Source organism: Leuciscus leuciscus, assembly GCF_965113295.1.
Source record: "Leuciscus leuciscus genome assembly, chromosome: 5".
In the NCBI taxonomy this organism is placed as follows: domain Eukaryota; kingdom Metazoa; phylum Chordata; class Actinopteri; order Cypriniformes; family Leuciscidae; genus Leuciscus; species Leuciscus leuciscus.
The window spans coordinates 8,464,366-8,489,281 of record NC_138729.1 but is presented as its reverse complement, the minus strand read 5'-3'; the positions used below and the strand labels follow the sequence as shown (position 1 = coordinate 8,489,281).

Here is a 24,916-nt window from a genome sequence, read left to right as displayed (position 1 = left end):
CAATAATACTAAATCTGTATTGATCTAGTTGAAATCTGATTAAACAGAGCATGTTTGCTCTAGTCTTTTGAAGCCAGTTGTTAAAAAACTTGTTTTCAGAGAGTATTACAAAACATTGCAGAGACAGAGAAGAATTTATTTAAAGAAATATTACAGATTTAATAAAAGTCGTCATCTCTGGCTTACTGTAAATGAAATTCCCACAATATTATTCTCACTCATTCCTCCGTTTGTAAGTGCAATGGAAAACATTGGATTGAAATTAAGTAGTGCTTTAACAAAATGCAAGCTTCAGATTTCTGCAATTAAACCTTCTGTGGATCCGTCAGCTTGCTACAGATGTTGTTGATAAAGCTTAACTTGTATTTAATCTGGAACATCTTTTAATGTTGACAGGTCAAAATCATCACATCTCAACAAATATAACGGAGCGATATAGATACACTTTCCACTGAATATCTTTCTGTTCCGCTGGTTGTTAGACTGGGTGCAGTTTCACTCACTCTGAGGTCATTGGACATGCAGGTGAAGCTCTTCCCGTCCCAGATGCTCTTGGGGACACGACAGAAAGAAGAAAGATGATTATCTAAACATTATGCTCAGCTGCTTTCAGATTTAAACAGTGATTTCATAAATTAAACTTCTGCTTGGTAAAGTTGTTTTATAGGACTCAAAGTCATCCATTTTAGGGTGCATTCACACTTGGCATGTTTGGTTCAATTAAAACAAACCCTTGTGCGATTGATCTGTTAGTGCGTATCATTTGAGTAAGTGTAAACGCTGCCATCTGAACCCTGGTGCCACCAAACAAGCGGACCGAGACCCCTGAAAAGATGGGTCTCGGTCCACTTCCAAACGAACTCTGTGCGGTTCAACTGAAATATGAACGCAGCACGGACCAAGGACATGTAAACGAACCAAAAACAGGACATGATGTCACAAGATTCAACCCTAAAAAGGACAGAATGCCTCAAGCATACCTGTTTTTTTCTCGTCATATTCTCGATGTTGCCCATCACAGTTCAGTACAGGCATCAGAACCTCATCTCCTCGCAGCAGATCTTCATTTGTGTGTGTGACGGAGGGATTCCTGCCACTGTTTTGACTCCTTCACACATTTTAGAAGCTCTTCACGAGTTATCAGCTGGTCAAAATACCATCATATGTTGGTTACACACATACAACAAGCATTGTTTTGGATGTTCAGTAAGTTCTGGCACAAAATGTATGCCATAAAAGCCGACCAATCAGGTTTGAACATGTCCCTTTGCCTTTAGGTTCAGTGTTAAAAATGCCAATGTGAAGACCACAGGGGCCAGTTGCATAAACATAGCCATTATGTTAAGACTGTGTCTTAAGAACTATGATCAGCTAGCAGTTAGTCAGAGGTAATCAGTCGTACTTTTTGGTATCAAATTAGACCCTTCTACATTTTTATGCAACTGACTTAAAAAGGTTATGAACAGTCTTAAAGAAAAAAGAAAAATTTAAAAAACAGTTTATGCAACCGGCCCACGGGACTATTTTTATTTTTATTTTGGTCCAAACCAAGCGAACCAAGCTACAAGTGTGAACATACCCTTAGTACAAATTTTGATAATTATTGGTTGTTATTTTCCTCTTTTTATTAAAGCTGATTTGAAGCAATCTGTATCATATAAAGCACTATATACATAAGGTTCCAATAACTTCTCTGGCAATAGAAGCACCTTACAGTGCATCTTATCTGCCATAAACCTTAAGCACAACTTATCTTCATCAACATTGATGCTTCTCTGGACTCTGCCTGCCAGAATCATTTATATATACTCATGAATTAATTCTGGTGGGTTAATCAGGCTAAACGTATGTAAATTTGTAAAATACAACTCATTGGAATTTCATGAAAATCCAGCTACTGGCAGCCATAACAGATTTGGGATGATAATGCGCCGGTCGGGTGGGTAATGAGCTCTTATTTAGAATTACTGATCACGAGGGAGAGAGTTTACCATAAATGTGTTTCTAATGACGGGTTTTGCTTTAATATTTTGTAGGGATAAAAAATTAAATACAATAAAAAATACTCAACAAAAGCATGTCAGATGGTTGCCTGAATAACTGAATATAGTCATGTATAATTTGCCTGGTTTCAGGTTCAGCTGAACCTGATTGGGTGCATTTTTCAGGGAGTTTTTTTTATTTAATTGTTATTATCAAACACGTTGTTGTGTGCAATGGAACAAAATGCAGGGGTCTTGAGAATAAAAAAAAACTAAAAAAAAAAACTTTTATAAGAGTTTTACCATGTTGAAAGTCTAAAACAGCATTTTGTTAGCACAATAATTAAATCATCATTGCTTAAAAATTCAATACAACACAAAATCTAGATAAACTACTGTAGTGAACCACATTAATAGACTTGTCGACCAACGTTACCCATTTCTAAACTTTGATTTCTTTATTGGGAGGTAACACCTGTTAGTGAAAAGCTGCAAATAAGCAAAAGATGGCTCAAGTAAGATATGGAGTAGATTATTTTTCTGCTTTTTAGAAATAAAAGACCTAAAAAGGAATCATTATTACAAACATTCTTCAGATGATACTAGAAATGCCCAGAACACTGTTGCATGCTGGGTATAATTGGGTAAGGCTTTGGGGAGGTAAGAATTTACTGTCTTTTAGATTATTAACAAATTCTTCATCATAGCAAAAGGATTATTGCTTGTAAACATATATTTGGATCAGTGTCTTGTGGTGAAGTGTTAAAGGCTGTAAATACTTTAGTTACACACTATAGTTGCACAATGTTTTTCATTTAAGCACATATTGATCCTAGAATTTAATTTAATCATACCAAATCGGAGAAGTAAATTATTCCCCTAAATCAGTGCACAAGAAGCCTCTTGTTTCCTGCTTCCTCATTTATCAATACTGTGACATTTATGTGTATCTGTAGTGCCTTTTTTTGGGATACATTTTTTATTGATTTTTCATAGAGAGGATCACATACAATTACCCAACAGTTTCTTCACAATAACAGAACAAAAATTGACCCTCTGAACGATACTAAAAAAGTATCTAATATGCACCTACACACTTTTTGCCAAGTACTGAGCATGTAGAGTATAGTGGTCTACTACAGTATACTGAAACTTTAACCTGAGGGCATGTGGGAGTGTGATTCAAGGTTCAGATTATTCAGCTGTTATTGATGCATAGTTTGGCTTTAAGAACATTTATACACTGTCAGTTCAGAAGGTCATCATGACGGTTTATACCTTTGGCTCAAGTAAGTTGACCTCGGAACTGGTCATTGTTTCTGTGAGCAGCTTGTACCAAGGTGAGCGTTTGCATGTATTAAATACACCATGTCACTGTGGAACTAAATATTTTGGTGTGTGTGTATATGTATATATATATATATATATATATATATATATATATATATATATATATATATATATATATATATATATATTAGTGTGTACTCTAAGAGAGAGAGAGAGAAAGAGAGAGATGACAACAGACATTATGTGACCAGTGTTGATGATGTCTAGCAAAACACTATGCGCACAACCGTGTAGTGTATAATTGTATTATTTAAAAAGGTTATTTTGTCATTCAACATCGGAGACTGATAGCCTCTGCTATGTAAATAAAGCAGTTGAGTGTGTGAAGTGTCCAACATTCCACACTTCATTTTTTCAGAAGTGCATCATCTAGGTATTTAAAAGTGTACTCTTTTTATGTGTAGTTTTTGTATGAATATACTACTCACACTATTTATATTACAAAACGCCATGGAATAGTGCATAAGTACACAGATTGGGACACACCCAAAGTCTCCAACGGGAAGTGTGGTTGCATTGTTGGCTTAAAAAACAAGTATTTCATTTACAGCACTATGCTATCATTTTTGTTGTCTCCGCCAAAGGTCACTGGTTGTTGTAAATCTCTGCAAGCTTTGCAGTGTCGTGAGGACACTTGTATGATTTACTTGCACGGCGCATATGATCCAATGTAGGATCTGTTCATGTAACTAAATATGCAAGAAGCCAATTTGTTGTCATGTGACCAAGAGACCATAAAACAGAAATGTATATTACAGAGAGGACTCTTATAGATCGTGTGTCAAGGTTAGTAGATCTCTTTAGAATAAAATATTTTTATGACACCGTAAGGATAATTCAATGTTTAATGGTATAATCCCGAGAAAACACAATGTTTTGGAAATTGGCCTACTTTATAACATGTAATTGGGAGATATCAAGTCAGAATTGCATGATATAAAATCACAATTGCGTGTTATGAAATCAGAATTGTGAGATATACTGTAAACTCGCAATTCTGAGGAAAAAAGTCTGAATTTATAGTTTATTTCTCGCAATTACAAATTTATATCTCACAAATCTGACTTTATTTCTCAGAATTTCTCAGTAAACTCGCAATTGTGAGAGAAAAAGTCGCAATTATCTTTTAAAATGTTTTATTCTGTGGCGTAAATATAATAAGCTTCCATATACAGTATCCCTAATCAAATTGTGTCTGTAAACCATTATTTATTGTTACAGAAAGACAGAGGATAGGATATATACAGAGATTAATTTCATATTAATTGTATCTGCTCCACACATCTGCTTTATGACTGAAGCCCTGTGGATGCCTGTCTCTTGTTTGACTGAAAATAAACAATCACTTCATAATTGCAGAGACCTTTAACTGTAAGTCTAGTGACATTTCAGTTGGCTGCTGAAGTCCTGTCAGCTGAAGTACTCTGGCCCTAGCAGAGGTTAGTTTTTCTTCATTCTGTTGTCTGGCTTCAGCTGTCATTACTAGTAATGTTACTGAATGTTTCTGAATATCAGGAGGCAACTGTAAATAACAGACAGAGGGAAAGGACAATCGTCTGCAGGTGTCTTAGTTACACATGGTGTCTTGGTAGAGATAATAATACTATGGTTTCATTTTTGTTGGTTCAGATGAAATATCCAAGAAGTCAGAACTCATTTTCAACATGTTCACAGATTTCAGTTTGCAAAATAGTTGGGTGGTGTGTGTGGGTGTTGTTTCTTTTTTTTTTTCTTTTTTTTTTGTGCTATTATCTGAATAATGACCAAGAAACTCTAGTGGATGTTATGTAATGTTAGCAACTATGTCTCAGCCTCCGACGTCATGACGACGGACTGTTGGCTGAACTTCTGATGCATAAGGCACGCAAAATTGCAAACACTTCGGGAGTTTCGAAGTCATCATCTAATTGGTTGAATTCTATACGATTTCGGGAGATGTGCGTCGCGTTCTTTAACGGTCCACCTGGAAACAAAGCCGCCGTGACGCCAAACCCCCTCATGGAAGAAGAAAGTTGTCGTGTTTACAAATGAGACAATGAGTGCTTATTATGATCAACTAAATACTGGATTTTCAAAAGTATATGAAATTTGTCAAATTCATGGCATTGACTATAGAATAGTTTTCTATGGAGTTTTACATAGTCATTTATTCAAGGGACATCTACATTACATTTTCAGCATGATGCTGAACAAAATGTACTGTGATTGGTTGCTTTACATGTCAGTCAGACTGGCTCTGGGCGGTCCGGCGGTCAGTCTAAAGGTCTTGTTATGCAAGAATACACTATGGTATAATACTTGATTCATCAGAAGGATTTAGCCCGTCAGGGTGTGATCCACTAAACCACGCACTGTTATTCACGTCTTGTGTAGTCAGACCTTTGAATGGACCTCAAGGTTTAGTCCATATTGCAGTTTATTCTGGAGGCAGGATGACAGATTGGCTGACATGTAAAGTGATATCCTCATAAGCACTTGCTGTGTTAACCCGATATCTTATAAACACAACTTTGTTTTCAGACAGTCTGATTAAAAACACCATATGCAGGCAGCTTAAAGGCCCACTGAAGTGCCTTGAAACGCGCAGCTTTGTATGATGCGTTGACGTAATTTCCACTGAAACAGGAAGCTAAGGCGGGACATATTGAATGACTCCTCCTCCTTTTCAAATAACCAATAGGTTTTAGTTTACCTCACAGACTGCAAGTCTTCTTGACAGCACCATGGAAGCGCTGAAACGTTGGATTCAATAGTAATGTTAGAGGTGTGAATAAATTCTAGCTATTTCATTCTGCAAACGGAATAAAACTCGATCGTTTGAGCAACCGAACACACATCTCCAACCCATATTGCTCCGTGACCAGGGATGTAGTGGAGGCTAAACACACGTAAACGCCGTTTACGCACCTCCCAAAATTTGGAAATAGCGTTTGCCCACCTCCAAAGTGCGTTTATCCACCTCTACATTGCGTTTATCCACCTCTAAATTTCACGTTATTTGAGCGGACTTTGCTTTTCCAGTGCGTGATCGCCGATCGGTACATGATTCAAGCATTTGGGCCGTTAACTACAGAGCAGAACGACACACACACACACACACACACACACACACACACACACGGAACAAAGAGAACGGCGCACACACGTAGCAGAAAACACACGCTCGTGAAGTTATTAAACAAGCTGCGCGAGAATGAAACTTGATCGCAGCCGCAACAGGAAATCATTAAAACGATGCAAAAAAAAGTTTTTTATTTTTTATTCTTTATTCATTACAGGCAGCTGGTTTAATGTAGGGAGCATGTCAAAACCCAACTGTAGGCTACAAGAGATTCAGAGGGAATCAAGCCTGCACCAGGTTAAAGACTTTTCCCTCTACAGGGAAACACTGATCCACATTTTTCTGATAGACCAAACAACTAATCAATTAATCGAGGAAATATTCAACAGATTAATCAACTATGAAAATAATCCCAAATCCCTAATCATTATGCACAAGTGCATTGCATTGGAAGCCCTGGATATAAGCCTCCCTCTCGATCTCTCTTAAATATTTTTGTTCTCTGTTTTGTCATTTAGTAAACTTGATAGATTCCAACCATATTATTCCTTTTTGAGTCTCTTTAACAAGAACTTAGATTAATGTATGAATTGAATAGTGATTGTGTGACCTATGATGAGGGAACAACCAGTGATACCCTTGGTAGTACCATCAAATGATAGCCTATAGCGATGTCATCAGGATACACATACACCGGTAGGCAGTGGCCCACCTTACCGGGTGATCAAGTTGTGGTCCACCAGAATTTATAGTTTACCCACCTCTTTTTTTACCACTACACCACTGTCCGTGACGTGTCAACGGTAGTGATGTCCGGTTCGTGAACGTATCGTTCTTTTGAACCGGTTCTTTTTTTGTGAACCGGTCAAACCAGTTCACCAAATCAAACTGAATCGTTCAAAACCGAGTCAGCGGGTGCGCTGATCCAGTTTTCTAAAGTTACTCGCTTTCGGACGTGCCTGATAGTCACTCCGACTCGAAATAAACAATATCCTGGAGTATATGTTACTCCAGTAACTCCGACAGTTAACTGATGAGCATGAGCAGCTGACACTGAACATGCGTTTACAAACGTACGGTCAGGTACAGCCGTGGTCGCTTTGGCCAGGTGGTGTTTATAGCATAGGGGGCGGGACGCTTCAGATTCTAGAGAGCATTTGATTGGACAGAAGATGTGATAAGAAGCTGAAGTCCGCGGTGACGTCATCCATTTTAGAGGAAGTGAGAGACTAAGTTTTGAATGCTTATATCTCCTAAATGCGAATTTTTTCATTGTTTTGGAACACACTAGCTTATTCATAACCTTCAGGCTAACATATTCATCCTAAGAGCTAAAAAAAACATACATTTTGATTTCGGGGGGCCTTTAAAGTCACCATGAAATCAAAATTGACATTTTTTTTTTTTTTTTTATATTGCATGTTTTTAAATATAAATATAAAGATACATATAAATTATTTATTTGTGCACATCATAATTTTTTTATTAATGTGCCCTCATATTCTTTAATCAAAATAACGTCCCCTCCCTCTTGCAGCAACATCACTTCTCTTCTCTGATTACATGTTTACTGGCGTGAGGGCGGGACAACCTGTCACTCACATGAGATCCACCAATAGCAAACCACAACCATCCAATCAATAACTGATGGGAAATTCAAATCCCGCTTTACTTTTTTTTTTTCTTGTTCGAGAAGCTGTTTCACTCTTTCACAATTTAAAAGAAAAGACTATCACAACTTCTGTTTCATGCCAACTTTAAACAAGCAACCACCTTTTGTCACATGCCTGTCCTGTCTTGTGCTGCACATTGGTGTTTTGTTATTTTGGGCCATGTGCTCGTGTCTATTGTCTAGCCCCTCCCATCTTGTTATCTGATTATTGGTTAATTTGTCCCACCTGTCTGTCTCGTTACCCTCCTTTGTTTGTTCCCCTATTTAGCCTCCTTGTGTTTGTAGTCTTGTGCTGGTTCGTTGTCCGAGTTTCCCCGTTCCTGGAGTCCTGAGTTTTTTAGTTTTTGTACCTTGTCTGCATGTTACTAATAAATTTCCTCTGCATCTGTATCCTCGTCTCACGTTAACTGTTTCGTGACACCTTTAGTCTGGTTCTGACGGTTTAACCCTTAAATGCATGAATGTTTCGCCAATCATTATTACATATTAGGGTCTTAGGTGACTCTGAACTATATCTAACACAGATGTATCTCTACCTGTCGCGATAATATAAAACTCTCTTGATATGAGAAAAAATTACAGAAGGATATATTGTTATGTTTGAAGCTTGGAAGGGTTCAGTTTAAGCAGATGTTTTATAAAATAATCACGGTCCTCGTTTGAGCTCATTTCCCAGTACATTCAGCATCTGGTTCATATTCGCGATCTCAAACATATTCTCGAAACTATCATTTTCAACATCTTCAAAATCAGTATTTTGATCGCTTATAGCTTCTTCACCAGATCCACCATCAAGTGACAGTAATATTTGATTGCAGTAATTTGATTCAGTACTTGTTCTGCAGTAAATCGCTGGGCCATTTCAAGTTTTGCTGATGATACTTCCTATTTTAGTGAAACGTCACTTCATCATTGTGTATCAGACATTGCCACCTTGTGAAATAAAGGTGAATTGCATTTTTTTTTTAAGCTGTACTTACACTCACTGATGGGCAGTAACACGTTAGAAGTAACGCGTTACTGTAATCCGATTACTTTTTTCAAGTAACGAGTAAAGTAAGGGATTACAATTGCAAAAACAGTAATTAGATTACTGTTACTTCCCCGTAAGCAGGCTGCGTTACTGCGTTATACTGCGAGACTGTCTCGTGAGCCGTGACTCGTGAGTGAGCGCCGTGAAGTCAGTGGTAAACACTATGGCAAGCGATCGCGTTAAAAAGTCTTTAAACGAAACGCGTGAATTTTGACGCGTCAACACGCACCGTTTGTCCGTGTTCAGACGTCATGTTTATTCATGAACGATGTCGTAATGGTAAACTGGTATGCACGCATGCAAACATAAGACGTTATATTTGTTCATGAGGCATAATGCATTGGTACGTTGTGAGTGATGTCAGTCTTATGTCATTATTTGTCATGCCTTTTTAAGTTGTTCGTTTAACGTTCTTTCTCAAGGTAGAAAAGTAAACAGCTCTATTTGAGCAAACTGCCAAAAAACCTTTTCAGACTGTGTACAGCTGAACTAAGAAAAGCTAAGATTGCATGGAGCTGATAAGCATGAATGGCAGAAGAAAAAGACTGCAATTAAAAAACAAAACAAGAGAAAATTATTTGAATGCAAGCAATAAAAAACTGCACACATCAGCTGTGGAATAAAAGAAAAGAAATGCATGATCAACTAGATTAAGGCATACTCCTGTCTTAATGTAAACCCTTGTCCACCACCCCCAAAGGTTTCACAGAATTATTCTTGCCACTGTAACTTATGGCTTCCTAAAGACAGGTTTATGGGTAAATAAATGAATAATAATAATAAAAAATATATACCAGGGCTCAACATTTAAGCCTTTTCATTTGTCCTTCGATCGGTCATTCACTTGTCTGAGTAAAAACATTTGTTTGAACAGGAAAAAAATTAGATTTTTTGTGTGTGTGTTGTAAATATAATTTATTCCGAATCAGTATTCTCATCAGTTCAGTCAGCTTTAACATATATAAATCTGCATATTTATGATATTTTAACCTTTATAAAGGGCATTTTTCCCTAATCGTTTGCTTCATCTTTCATTTAAAATTCTTATATTTGATCAATAAATTAAAATAGAATAATAAGATGCTAAAGGGCTGTTACCAATCAAATTAAACTGCATTAAATAATGTAATGAGATTATTTAAAATATTTTTTGAATATACAAAGAAATATTATTTGTGCATAGAAATAATATTTATAAACCGCCAGTAGGAGGCGGCAGGCGACCATCTTAATGAGTGAGTCATTGATGCAATGTGCATAAAGTTAAAATACTGAAACTAATAAAACAAGTTTTAAAAAAGAATGTTTCATTTGATTCAATTTTAGATGATGGAATATGCAGAAAGAATAGAATTAGGCTGAAAGGTCTATTGCTTTATAGCGTATTCATTTCGTGCATCATGTTTTTGAAAAGTAACTAGTAAAGTAGCTAGTAAAGTAACTAATTACTTTTGAAAATAAGTAATCAGTAAAGTAACTGGATTACTTTCTTGGAGAAGTAATCAGTAATCAGTAACTAATTACGTTTTCCAAGTAACTTGACCAACACTGCTTACACTGTTACACACCTCGGGTCGTTAGTGACCCTATACAATTTTCACAAATTATTTATGAAAAAACAGACATTCTTTTATAGTTAATTTTTTCCTTGTTATATTGTTCAACTGATTAAGGAAAACTAAGGTTGATGTCTAACTTTAAAAAATGAATGAGGAGGAGGGTAGTGAATGACTAAAGACCCCAGGTATGCATTTAAGGGTTAAGACATTTATTTTCCTCTACCAAGGGATTACTTGGTTTTTGAACAGCACAGCACTCTAATGCCAGCTTCAAATTACATGAAATCAGCCCGATTTTGAAATTATGGTATTTGGGGTAAAAAGTGCCCTTGCTGTTGGGGCTAAAGGCACAATAATTTACATGATGATAATTTTTTCGCTTGGTGACATGACATAGTTAGATTCAGATGTTTAATATAATTTATTAAGTACAGTAGCCCATCAAAGAGATAATCACCATATTTATAATGAAACTATTATATTTAAAATTGGATATTAATGATATCATATTATAAAATATCAAATAATCTCTTTTTTTTGGTAAACATGAAAATGCATGCACAAATACACTACAAACCCAAGTGTTTGATGGTTTAAACAGTAGATCAGGACAAACAAACCCGTGTGTGTAACAATTATTCAGCATGACGACAGAATTTGCTGCTCTATAGCCGTATTCATCATACCAGATTGGAAAGGTGGGTGGTATAGAGAATTAGAGAAAGAGAGTCTGTGACTGGAGATGGGTGTCTCTCTCTGTCTCTCTCTCTCTCTCTGACTTGCTCACACATACCACAACACTGAACCTCCATCCTCCTTTCTGTGATTGAAACCATGGCAGATGGGGTGCAGCAAATTGGAAGGCAGAATGGTGCTGATCCGAAGCTTGCCTTTTCTCTCTCCGATAAAAATATTAATTTTCAGCTTGGGCTCAAGCCGCTGATCGGGGGCAAGCATGTGCTGCTGGGATGATGAAGGCTTTGGAAAGGCAGTCTCAAGGTCCATGTCCACTTGAAGCCACTCAGAAGTTCCTCAGGGTATCCTTACTGCCTCTGCTCAGAAAATGAAAGGAGAAACAGTGGAATGAAGAAGTGAATGATATTACTGTAGAGGCACACTCATTGTTTTATCTCTCTGTACCCATGCCTCTGTTCTGCTTTTTATTTTCCAATTTACCTTCTCGCGCTGCCGTGAGCCATTTTACAGATTGTTTCAGAATGAATGCATTCATGTACTTGATGTCACTGTGCTGTAGAACAGCGTTTCTCAACTGGTCGGTTGCAAGACCTTTTGAGTGGAAAAGGCAACAAAAAAACTACAACAAAAAACGTAATTCTAAATGTTCTTCTGATGCAAGACTTTTATTTTGAATGGTACACAAACTCTGTTAAGTCTTCTATCAGACGCAGTTTAAGTAAAGCATGCCTGAAAAAAATGCTTTGTTCTGACTCAATATTCGCTTAGTATATTCAGTATACTGTGCTCTCGGCTCTTACTGCTTACTTGTGCATGCTAATATGCAAGTGCACACTGTGTATCACTTCTCTATATGAAAAGAATAAATGAAATTAAGAGCATGCTCTTGTCACTTTTTACCAAATTACCAAAAATACCAATACATTACATAACTAGTAAGTCGTGTGTTTGATGGGGAGGATTTGCAAGTTTATTCTATTAATCAGAATCAGTGTCCTAATGTTTCATTAACAGATCATGTTAGTATTGTGTATTTACCATGGTAACAGGAGTTTCTGTAACCTTAACCCAAAATACCACTATTTTCACTCTGTTATTTTCCATATTTTTAATGACTGTGGTGGTTCATATCAACTTTATAGCTAACTTTATTGTATTAACGAAACTATTTTGGGACTGCTATTTAATATCCTTACCTTATACTGTTTATTTATCAGTGTTAGTGACATTGGATAGTGGACAGTGTCTTTCAGTCTATGTTTAAAGGGATAGTTCACCCAAAAAAATTTAAATGGTCATTTACTCACCATCAAGTTGTTCCAAACCTGTATGAATTTCTTTCATCTGCTGAAAACAAGAGCAGTTTGGTTACCCATATTCTTCAATCTTCTTTTGTGTTCAGCAGAAGAAAGAAATTCATACAGGTTTGGAACAACTTGATGGTGAGAAAATTATGACATGATTTAAAAATGTTGGTGAACTATCCCTTTAATGTTCATACAGACCTCTGTATATCCCTGTGTTTATACAACACCATGCTTTTTATCTTGTATCACCCACTGTTGTTGTTTTTTCTTCTCTTTTATTAACTGTCACATTTTGTCTTTCTGTCTCTCTCTCTCTCTCTAAAGTGTACGTAAGTGAAAGCGATGGCAGTGATGCCGAGCTCAGTGAATGCAGCAGTGACAGGAAGACCTTCATGTCTGAGACCGATCAAAGGAGAGATTCCGGTAACACATGCCTCCTAGAAATTCATAGCAAATTCACACAAACACTCCCACCTACTCACATAAACGTGTACGAATTTATACAACTCTATCTCTTAGATCTACCGTGTTTCACAGAAAACGTGAATCCCCCTAAAGATTTGTTTTACAGCTTGATGCACAGACATTTTTTGGAATAAAAACCCACTAAGTTGAACAAAAGCTTGCCCTTATAACTGCTTTGTGTAATAAGTGTGCTACTAATGTCTATACCATGGGACTGTAAAAAGATGACTTTTTCCATATACATTTCCCCTTAAACACTCCCCACTTCAGCTAAACTTTTAATTTGAATTTAGAATTTTCTTTTGATTTAATGTTTTTAATTGTGAAAGTCTTTTCACTCAGAATCGAGTGGAGGCCAAGCGCAAACACCCCTGCTGTCCAGTAACACCAGTCAAACTCTAACCAGCTTTCACATGGAAAGCGCTACCAGCTTGGTTACCGATCGAAGCAGCTGCAGTTTCAACCCGGGTCTGGAGGAAGACGTTATGGACCATAGTCAACCCTTACTAAGTGAGTGGCCACACACACACACACACACACACACACACACACACACATTTACTTGGCTATCTAAATAGTGTCTGCCTACCTTAACTCTAAAAGAAAAATTTCTGCATTTTTACAATAAAAACCCCCACATATTTTTACTTCTTTTTAATACTATTTTGTACAATTGGGGAAGCCCCCAAAACAAGTATACATACAGATTTGTCCCCAAAATATGGTAGGTACACACACACACACACGTTGGGTTTCCATGTTTTATGGCGCCTTTCTATAGACGTAATGATTTTTTTTTTATACTGTATATTCTATACCTTAACCTTAAACCTACCCATCACAGAAAACTCTCTGCATATTTACATTTTCTAAAATTTTGCATTACATTTTGATTTGTAAGCTGTTTTCCTCATGGGGACCAGAAAATGTCCCCACAAGATCAACATTTTCTGCTATTACTATCCTTGTGTTGTGGGAACACGCACGCACACACGCACACACACACGCACACACACACACACACACACACACACACACACACACACACACACACACACACACACACACACACACACAGACACACACACACACACACACACAGGCGGTGCGCTCAAAGTCATCTTTTACTCTCAGAGTCAAAGTCAAGAATTGAGCCATATCAAGGGACCTTTGTGTGGGATCTTGGTGTCTTGTGCTGGTAAGCAACTACCCAGAACAGCTTAGCAACCACATAGCAATGTACTAAAAAACCACTCCGAAAACTTCAGAAACCACATAGCAACTCCCAAAGCACGCTAACATTGAGACTTTGAGTTTTGCACAGGCAAACAATTTCCTTTAGATAATGTAACAATTTACTTGTATATGTTGCTCATGCTCCTAAATTTACCGTGGGACATGAATGCCCTGACAAGTGTCAGTGTTATGCAGCCGTTACTCATTAGCAGGCCCAGACTGTTTCTTTGCTTACAAAATCTGTGGAATCCTGGGGGATGGATTTATGGATTTATTGATTTAAACATGGTAACATCGTACATTTATATTGACAGGGAAAAGCATAATCACGTTAGACAATGTATTTAATAAATGAAAATGTAATGAATGTGGTCAAATTTATTGATTTACTCATAGTCCAGAATCTGAGTGTGATGTTTTAACCAGGATTCTGGTTTAAGATGGCAGCTTAATGGTTTTCTAAGATGTTTAGGAATCCTCTGTCGCTCTTATTTGCCCATAGTATGACCCTTGTGTTTTTCAGGTTTGATCTGTGTCTTGTGTGTTTGTCTCAAGTTTCATTTTGTCAGAGAACAAACAGCTTTTTCATGTGTCTGTCATCATTAGCCGCTTTCATTGTCCACCTCTGTATCTCTGTTCTCTGCCTAAAGGAAACTAAATTCCCACTTTCACTGGTAAAAAAAAAAAAAAAAATTGCCCTCATTATTGTAATGATATTGTGCGACTTGCTCGAGCGCTCTCCAGTTCGTCCCGCTCACTTTCAGAGATAAGAACTCTCCCCTACGTTGCCTCTTCACAGGCTTCTGCAAGCATAGCATGAGGCAGTCTTTCTTCCTGCCCTCTGTGTTAAAGATAAAACTTTCAAATGTCATTGCACAACATAAAGGGAACCAAATTAAAGCCTTTTACTGTCATAGTTACGGGCCAAACACTAAAGTTGCGTGTCCCTGCTGTTTTCTTTTTTTTTTGGCTATTCTTTTTTATTACTCTTCTGGCTGGGAGTCTATGCAGGGTTTCCGCGGGGTTGTAAAAGGTAGTAAAAGGTAGTAAATTAAATAATGCCAAATTAAGGCCAGTAAAAAGTAGTAAAAAGTAGTAAACGTCATCTGACGAGGTAGTACATTTTCGAAGCCCCATCTAACTGGGTCTATATCATGGGTGTCCAAACTTCGGCCCGCGGGCCAGTTTTTATTGGCCCGCAGCCAGGGTCCGAAATGAACACCCGCCAAGCGCCAAGTGCAGTTAGATTTTCCGTTTGGCGAGTAAATCTCAAAAGGCTATCCGCCACACTGGCGGGTGAATGTTCATCATACCAAAATAGTAATAAAAAAATATTACAATTGCCTTTTGTAATGTTATGATGCCTGGAAATTAGTTAAAATCTCCTGCGAATCTAGAGCGAGCGAGCGAGCAAAAGCGCGCATGCAAACCGTGTAGCGAGCGCACGGCAGAGAGGGAGAGACCTTGCGTGTGTGTCTCTCTCTCTCTCTCTCTCTCTCTCTCTCTCTCATGCAGTGGCGACGCGTTCATATAAACGGCACCTAAACGCTGTAAAAAAAAATATTATGACATTTTAATTGTTTATTAATAAACAATTGTTTCTGTGTCAGCTAAAAAAAAAATGAAGTTGACACTGACTCGCGATCTTCGCAGTAGTGACCGCGCCGGAGAAAAATGCATTTCTTACGGATTAGCCTAGCCTACTTTTATTTAGTTTTGAATGGTTCTGTTTAAAAGTAGAAATTTCAAGCTTTCTGTAGATAATAGATATAGGATATTTCTAATTTGTTTAGGTCTGTGAGGCGAGTAGCTACCTATACGCTGAGTTTCGGTTCATGTCTGAACGTGTTGTGATTATACAAAATAATGAAACATGGATTAAAATTAAGATAAAATTAATACAAAACGAAATTCGTTTCAAAGAGAGGCTTTGTGTTTTCTGTTTGATGTCTCTGTGAAAGTTTTAAAAGCATCCTTAATGGAGAAGGAACGGTTAGGCTACATAACATGTTTTTTTCCTCAAATGCAAACACGAAATAAAAGACAAAATACTTTTTAAAAAGACAATTTTTGGGGAAAAAATCTGTATTTATAGCTTTTGAAAAAAAATCTGGATGGATTAATAGCGTTTTGGAAAAAAATCTGGATGGATTTATAGCGTTTTGAAAAAAAAATCTGGATGGATTAATAGCGTTTTGGAAAAAAAATATGGATGGATTTATAGCGTTTTGGAAAAAAATATGGATGGATTTATAGCGTTTTGAAAAAAAATATGGATGGATTTATAGTGTTTTGAAAAAAAATCTGGATGGATTAATAGCGTTTTGAAAAAAAATATGGATGGATTTATAGCGTTTTGGAAAAAAATATGGATGGATTTATAGCGTTTTGGGAAAAAATATGGATGGCTTTATAGCGTTTTGGAAAAAAATATGGATGGATTTATAGCGTTTTATAGCCAGGTTGTAAAAATACAGTATTGTGTATTGTGTCAATATGTCACCTCTAGTGTGTGGCCCGGCCCTTTGTTTATTTTCTGTATTTGGCCCTCACTAAAAAAAGTTTGGACACCCCTGGTCTATATGGTTTTCAATTAGGGTAACTTACGTGTGCAGGCCTATTTCCTTACTAAACTTCCATGAATTTATTTTTATTTTGAAATTAAGTTATAATTGCCTCATTAAATTGTGATTTAAGTATGTTATTAATTCATTTTGGAAAGATATTTCATGTCTTTACTTGTCACTTTACTTTAACACTTAACACTGCTACAGTTGAAGTTTGAAGCCGTGTTGGTAGTAAAAATATTGTGATGGTAGTAAAATAGGTGGTAAAAAGGTAGTAAATTCAATTTAAGAATCTCTGTATAAACCCTGCTATGGCAGTCCTCAGAACCGTTTGAAGGAAAGTTGTCAAATTTGGCTCACTGATTGTGGTGGACCTGTATAATTCCCTTACCAATTTTGGGGTCTCTCAGTCAGAGTCTTTAGCAAAAGTAGAAGTTTAAACATTTTCTTTTGCTTGAAGCTTTCTCTCTTCCTCTTGACTTAAAGCGGTGGTATAATACCCTTTTCACAAGATGTAAAAAATGTCTTTGATGTCCCCAGAGTGTGTATGTGAAGTTTTAACTCAAAGTACCCCACAGATATTTTTATGTAGCATGTTAAAGTTGTCACTTTTTGAGGGTGAGCAAAAACGCACCGTTTTGTGTCTGTCCCTTTAAATGCAAATGAGCTGCTGCTCCCGGCACAGAGGGCGGAGCTTCAAGAGCTTGTGTCCTTTTACCTCACACAGACATGCACTGAAAATTTCAAAAACTTTTAGCCTTTTATGTTCTAACCGGAGTCAGATGATGTCAACGGAGTCAATGATGGAGAGACTCAAGAAGTGACATGTAGAATGCAACTGGACATTTCTGAATGGTTAGTTGATGAATTTATGTAGCTCATGTGTAGTTATCTTCTAGACATTGATTAGCATATTCTGTCGAGAGAACAACCAGCGCTGTTTTCCAGTTGTTTTCCTCTGTGAACATGCACTCATGGATGTCTGACAATTTTGTTGCTTTTTGGAGTTTTCAGATTTAAAAACGTCTATAGATCTAGAGGCTACACTCGTTCTGCGTTACCGTTGCTCTCACAGAAAAGATAGGCTATATATGCTTATTTAACTTTTCGTTAAATAAAAAAAAAACTTTGTGCGCGTTAGGGTTAGGGGTTCAGATGAAATCCTGCAGGTGTCAGTGCTTTCTCCGTCCAGGCAATAAATTCATATCCTTGAATGAGCGTGGATTTCTAGCACATTTATTTTAACTTCTTAGGTAATATCCATGGTTTGAAAGCTCTCTACAAACTTGACGTGCGATGTCGCGCTGACTGACATGTAGGGATGGGTATCGTTAAGGTTTTAACGGTATTACTACTCTTACCGATACTCCTTATCGATCCGGTACTTTAACGGTATTCTTATCGGTTCTTTTTGTTATATTAAAAAAAGGGGAAAAAATTATTTAGGACATAATTAATATTGCTTTATATTTTGAAATGTAAAATAAATATCTATAGCAAAAGAAAAAGCAATGTTTTAACAAAACAAATAAAACATGTATGTTTTGCAGAAGGGTGCTGGCTTTTGTGTTTTATATAGACAGACAGGACGCCAAAAACAAAGTACAAACACATGGTCAAACAAAAAAGTATACAATAAAACAAATATACAAATTATATACCCAGTGCTTTAATTTCAGTAATGTCCACTGACATTACTGTTCAGGAGTAATATGGGTTAAAAAGACATCTAATAAAGTCAGATGTCAGACACTGCACAGTTTATCATAGATAGATTAAAGCTTATATAATTCAAGAGCTGTGACTGATTTTCTCTTTGCCTTTTGTTGTTTGATTCACATTAATGGAGCAATCGTCAGCAGGATTATTAGACTGCTGCCTCTTTAAGACCAAATGCAGATCTAATCATTATTAAGCCTCATATTTTCTCCCAACTATTTACGCCGATTTAAGACATAAACTGTATTTAAGTGAATAAACTGTTTAAGTGAATCTCCAAGACGACCATTTAGACATATTTGTGTATTTGATCATTTAGATGCGCACACGAAGCCCAAAATATACGTTGCTTGTCTCGTTGCGGTGTGTTTCAGAGCGTGCGCCGCATTTTGGAACAGCGTCTTTTGCGTCAATTTTGGTACTTTTAATAGCCTTTTATTATCAAACGCGTCCCGCAGTTTAGCAACAGTATAGACTACATTTTACAACAATCACCGATCGTGCAGATTCTGACGTTACTTTTGGGTTTTAGGGAGAAATGACAGCGCATCGCTCTGTGAAGGGAAGGAAGTTGCGCTGGAGAGAATGTGGCTTTAGTTTTTAATGGTTACACCTCAAATATCTTCTTTTTTATAATCATTGGAAGCCAAAATCTAAATCTAAAATAAAATTAGTTTAATATCAAAGATCTAAAGTGTAACCTTTTGAATGTTCTGTCCTCATCGTCACTCATTAAGCAGGGCTGTTGTGTTGCGCGCGCCATGGCTTTGCGTGAAAGATCGCTCTCTCTCTCTCTCACACACACACACACACACACTCTCTCTTTAGCAAAAATGCATCACAGACAAATGGTTCAATATTATTATATATAGAAGTAGCTGGCGAGATTAAATTCGCAAGATAATAATTTCTTAATAGCAATAATAAATAGCACGTGTACTTTCATAATTTCTCCAGTACCGACAGCAGAACCGATAACGTCCGAGCTTAACGATCCAGCGGTCTTTCAAAATTCAGCACCGGGGCCCGTTTAATACCGGGTTTCGGTACCCATCCCTACTGACATGCATGCGCATGAATCACTGTCACACGCACACGCTCAGAGCACTGCATAATACATTTTTAACTAACAGAATAATACAGCATCACGAACGATACACATATTCTCACTTTTAGCTATGTCTTTTAACTATTTCAAAAGGCAAAAACATGAACTTTAACTATTGGCTTTACATCATCAAGTCAGCTGTCACTTTAGCACGAGGCCCTGTGCGGTCGCACACTTGGCACAGCCCTTGCAACGGTACTGCCAGTAGCGTATAGCATTAGCTCCTTAGCCTGAGCTAACTTGATCACGTCGAGCTAGGCGGCCGTGGTTTCAGCAACCAGGCACCTCAGCTCCACCCACATCCTGCCTCTTTGCCCATTTTTGGTTATCTGGGAGTGACGCGCTGCCAAGATGGCGACTGCCGGCTCTGCCCACTTTTGGCTTAAAAAATGCTCTTCAGGAACCTATGGGTCATCACAGACACTACGTCCATATTCTATGACAAAGATTGGTCATTCACTAAGTATGTATTTTTAATATTGTTAAAGTAGTGTAATTTATTGAATTTTTATAACAATTCCATTTTGTTGCGAGTGCAGTGCGCTTGAAAAGAGACTCCGCCCACACGCTGTGATTTTATTTTATTTTATTTATTTGATTGATTTTGTTGTGTCTCGTAGTCACGTCTGGTGTGGACAGACAAATTGCTTGACGCTTGAATCTCATTACATCACGTCTGGTTATAACACAGTGTAAGTCTCACAAAATTAAAAATTCATTCAATTATTATTTACTCACCCTCATGTTGTACCAAATCAATTTTCTTTCTCCTGAAGAACATGTGAATAAATGTGTCAGTGTTTTTTGTCCATACAATGGACTTCACTGGTCACCAGAAATCTTCACTCTGCAAAAAAGATTTTTCGAAGTTGTAAATAAAACACAGATTATTGGTTTTATGAAAAAACTTGATGTCTTCTACGTCCAAATGTAATATTTAATTCAGTATTTTTTTTCATTCAAGGTCAGGCCTGTGTCTTTTGTTTGAACCTTCTTATTTTAGTTGTTTTTCACTTTCAAAACTTTTTTTCAACATTGATAATAATAAGAAAGGTTCTTGAGCGACAAATCAACATATTAGAATGATTTCTTAAGAGATTGTATTTCACTGAAGAAAAGACTGGAGTAATGATGCTGAAAATGTAGCTTTGCCATCACAGGAATAAATGACATTTTAAAATATTGAATTGAAAAAATATATTTACAATTGTAATGATATTTCATATTACTACTGTTTTACTGTTTTGTTGAAATAATAAAGGCATTCTTAATGAGCCCAAGAGACTTTTAAAAACTATTCTCTTGATCGGCGACACATTAACTCCCATAATAAATGTGTTTCCAACATTGTTGATGCTTTCTTCAAACGGCTCCCAGTATTTTAAGATCTAACATCTTTTATTCACAATGCATGATAAATCTGAAATGTCAAATGATTTACTCTTGGCTCATAATTGGATGGCCAATTCCTCTGTTCTCCTCTGACATGTAAAAGCTCTCTGTAAACAAGCACCAGCAACACACTGTAATAGAGGCAGTGAGATGACAGAAATGACCCATGTCCCCTCCTCTCTCCATTGTCTCCAGCTCTCCGCTAATGTGCCGTGTGTCCAGTCTATTTCCCTCCTGGCTGATTTGTTTTGTTTCGCTTACCTTCAGAAACATCATTGTGTGTTTAAAACGGTGGGAAATTCAAGAAAGAGAGACATGTTATTAAGAGGTTTACTGAGAATATAGTTTCAGTCTTTCGGTTTTCTTTCTAGCGAGTAGGCAAATTACATCTCTCTCAGAATAGCTGTGATGTAATTATCTGCTGATGCAATTGTCACAACATGCACATTTTTATAGGCGCTATGGCAAGACGGTCCGCTGAACAATAAATATAAATATTAGTTCTCAACATTTCAGCATCTCTGATATTGTGTTTTAAATGGCAGTTAAATACACCATTCATACACACCATTTTTAAGTGGGTGTATGATGATACCACACGTTATTTTGAATATGAAGGGTAAAGTAGTTCATTTTGCCACTGCATTCTTCTGGTTTCCACACCAGCATATTTTAGTGTAAAATATGGATTGAACAGGAAAAGGTCACAACTGAAATGACACCAAATAATTTCCACCTCATCAAGTTATAATAATAGGAATGTAATATTTTTCAGGTTCAAAGATACTCCTCTATAATTGTTGACATATAAATGGTGGAAATGGAGCACATATGAACCCGAATCTAAATTACCAAATGTACAACTTTGTTGCCCCATATAGGATCTTACAGTGTCACATTGTGAGAGTATCATTTTATTATTCTGCATGTGGTGATTAATGTTTCTATGAAACCCAAGCTTTGCCGTTTTAAAGGATCGATTGTAATGTTCCATGGTTTCTAATAATCTAGGGCGCTTTCACACTGGCAGTTTAGTGCGGACCGGGGCACGGTTCGCATGAAAAATCGTTAATGTGAACGCTGTCATCGGACCCGGGTGCGCACTAGAGTACCGAACCCGAGACTAGCTGGAGGAGGTGGTCTGAGCTCGGTTGCTCCCGAACCGTGGTGCGGTTCGCGTTAATGTGCAAGCAACACGGACTCGGGTGCGCGCTTGTTCAGGAAGTATAGTATCCCGCGCATGCGTATCACTGTCGATATCATTGTTTGATTGCGTTTGCGATGACGCAAGATCACTGCAAACGCACCTGGGTTCGATACAACTAATTGAGTGTGAAACCAGACCAACGCTGCGGGGGGCGCCGGGAACGAGCGCACTCGGGTTCGGACCGCAGCAAACGAACCCAGTGGAAAAACGCCCTTAGCCAAGGTTTCTCAAACTTGGTCCTGATCAACCCTGATCAAACGCACCTGAGCAAGATAATCAATGTCTTCAGGATCACTAGAAACTCACAGCTAGGTGTGTTTGATCAGGGTTGGAGCTTTTTTTTTTTAATTTAATAGTTTTTTTTCCAAGGAACCTTGTTTCTGTTGTAACCTATTTTTTTTTTTTTTTTTTTGTGGAGGAAACAAGTTTCTATGTTTTTCCTAATTTTTAAGAGTGTTTAGTATTTACATTTGAAATTTAGTAAAATGTTACTATTGAATTATTAAAATTTAAAAATCATCCACGTGGGGTTAGAGCATAGAGAGAAAAGTGATAAATACTGCTCGGTTCACACCCGGTTTGGTCATAAATAAGATTGACACCAAATTCTATAAGTGAACTTACACCTTTAACTTAAATTATATTAAACTGAGACTTGACTGACTTCAGCTGAATCTTGTATAACATGTAAAAAATATTTTTTTTGAAATTGCTTAACTTATTTTGATGAGTTAAAGTAATATAAAACACATGTTGCCATGACTTACTGATCTGCTCCTGAATGATGGCAATTCAGGAGTAAATAAGGTTGTCAGTCTCAAACCCTGATTTGTGTGAATGTAGCCATTCAAAGCAGCACATATAACTGTGGCATTGAGTTGATCTTAGTTTTGAAACAGCCTCTATAACTCTTCATCTGCTCTGACACCCAAAGCCATTCTTCACCGCCTACTCATCATGTCACTTCATTTAATCTACCTTGACATTTCTGCATTTGATTCTTTTCATTTTCCCTTCCCACTTAGCTGCTTACGTTCATCTAGGTTCATCATCCTTGGCTCAATTGAGAGTCATCACTCTCTATTATTTCATTGTAGATGCATAAAAGACCAAACTATGCTGCTTATTGGCAGTGGCTCTAAAAAATGATGAATGATCAGTGGAATTCATGGTGAAAGGAAAACATTCATTTCTGCATGGCTAAACATTGCACTCAGAGTTAAGAAAATTATACTTTTTTGTTCCATGTTGTCAAACCTTGATTGATTTTTCTCTTTAGTTTCTAACTCACTTGACTCCCGTGCATTATTTTTCTGGATTGTGGCTGTTTGAGCCCAGCTTGCCAGTAAGAAGTGAATTTCTGCCTCCCAGTGTTCATACATTAGTTCATACTCATTCTGAAGTTTAAAGGTAGGGTAGGCAATTTCGGAGAAGCTAGCAATAGCAAGCTAGCTAGCATTAGATTCCACCCTTCCTTCAGAGCGATAATTAATACATGGCATGTACGCAGCAGAAGCTCATTGTTTTGGTTCAGGAGGAACTGTAAAAGGCGGCTGCTGTTTGTTTGCGTCGCTCGGTGTCGGTCTAACTCTGCATAGCCTCATGGAATGCGCTGATGATGTGTGATGTCTGCGCGAGCAGGGTGCGCGAAGGTATGGAAATACATATGTTGTAGGCATGTGCCGGTATCAAATTTTCATGCTGCGATTAATTGATTGAGCTTTTATCACAGTATACGGTATTATCACGATATTTTGATTGCTCAAGAGAAACGGATGGATTGGGGGGGTACCAAAAACATTTGGTAACTAAACAGAATTTTACACAATTTTCACGATTTCAATTCAATTCTTGGGATTTGATTTCAATCTTGATTAATATTGACTCTCTGGATAAATATTAGGTAGGCTACAGTAGATAGCCTACATGTTAATTTTTCTCAAGAAAATATATCTCACATAATGCTGTAAACATACAGAGAGCCCTGTCAGCTGGTATTATTAAAGGTTAAAAATTAACAAATTAAATTAAATATAATTTGGTTTTCATTATAATAACAATTATGACACAAGTAAAAATATAATACAAATGTAATATAGTGCACATATTTAGCAAAATACTCCTCTCTATAGCTATTTTTTCTAGACAACTAACGTGTTGGTCATAATGGCTTTCCTGAGGTAAATGTAACGTTCTGTGACATAATTGTTCACCTGCAGTTTTATTGACCTCTTTCCGTGGTTGTAAAACACTGATTGATCGATATTATGTATGAGGCATATATACCTTTCGGTAAGTTGTAACGTTACTGTATCTTTAAATAAAGAGTAACAGATGATTGGTTTACTTGAACTGAGGCGCTACAGCGATTGGTCACGTCACATTTACAAGCACCAAAACGGTATTTATTGTCTGAATTTCATAATAAAATGGACAGAACCTGAGAGCTGAGAATTGTTTTCATATCAAAAGTAACCTGCTCTGTCTAGTCTGTCGGTCTCCGTATCCTCTTTGCTCCGTGATTTTTCTCTGCGTGAGAAAATGGATGTGTGGCGCGAGAGC

The 24,916-nt window shown here is 37.2% G+C and overlaps 1 protein-coding gene and 1 long non-coding RNA gene across 4 annotated transcripts in view; one reads left to right on the top strand and one right to left on the bottom strand.

The window, feature by feature from the left end:
- Positions 1 to 24,916, top strand: part of doc2b (double C2-like domains, beta) — a 241,731-nt gene that overhangs the window by 61,075 nt on the left and 155,740 nt on the right. For all 3 annotated transcript variants that reach the window (XM_082170723.1, XM_082170722.1, XM_082170724.1), the window contains 2 exons: positions 12,985 to 13,083; positions 13,468 to 13,635. In XM_082170723.1, the coding sequence (XP_082026849.1) occupies positions 12,985 to 13,083; positions 13,468 to 13,635 (267 nt within the window). The remainder of the gene's footprint in view (positions 1 to 12,984; positions 13,084 to 13,467; positions 13,636 to 24,916) is intronic.
- LOC309499498 lies at positions 7,623 to 12,974 on the bottom strand. Its single transcript, XR_014206273.1, has 3 exons — positions 10,646 to 12,974; positions 8,487 to 9,035; positions 7,623 to 8,166 (listed from the first exon to the last, which is right to left on the bottom strand). It is a non-coding gene; the product is annotated as an uncharacterized lncRNA (long non-coding RNA).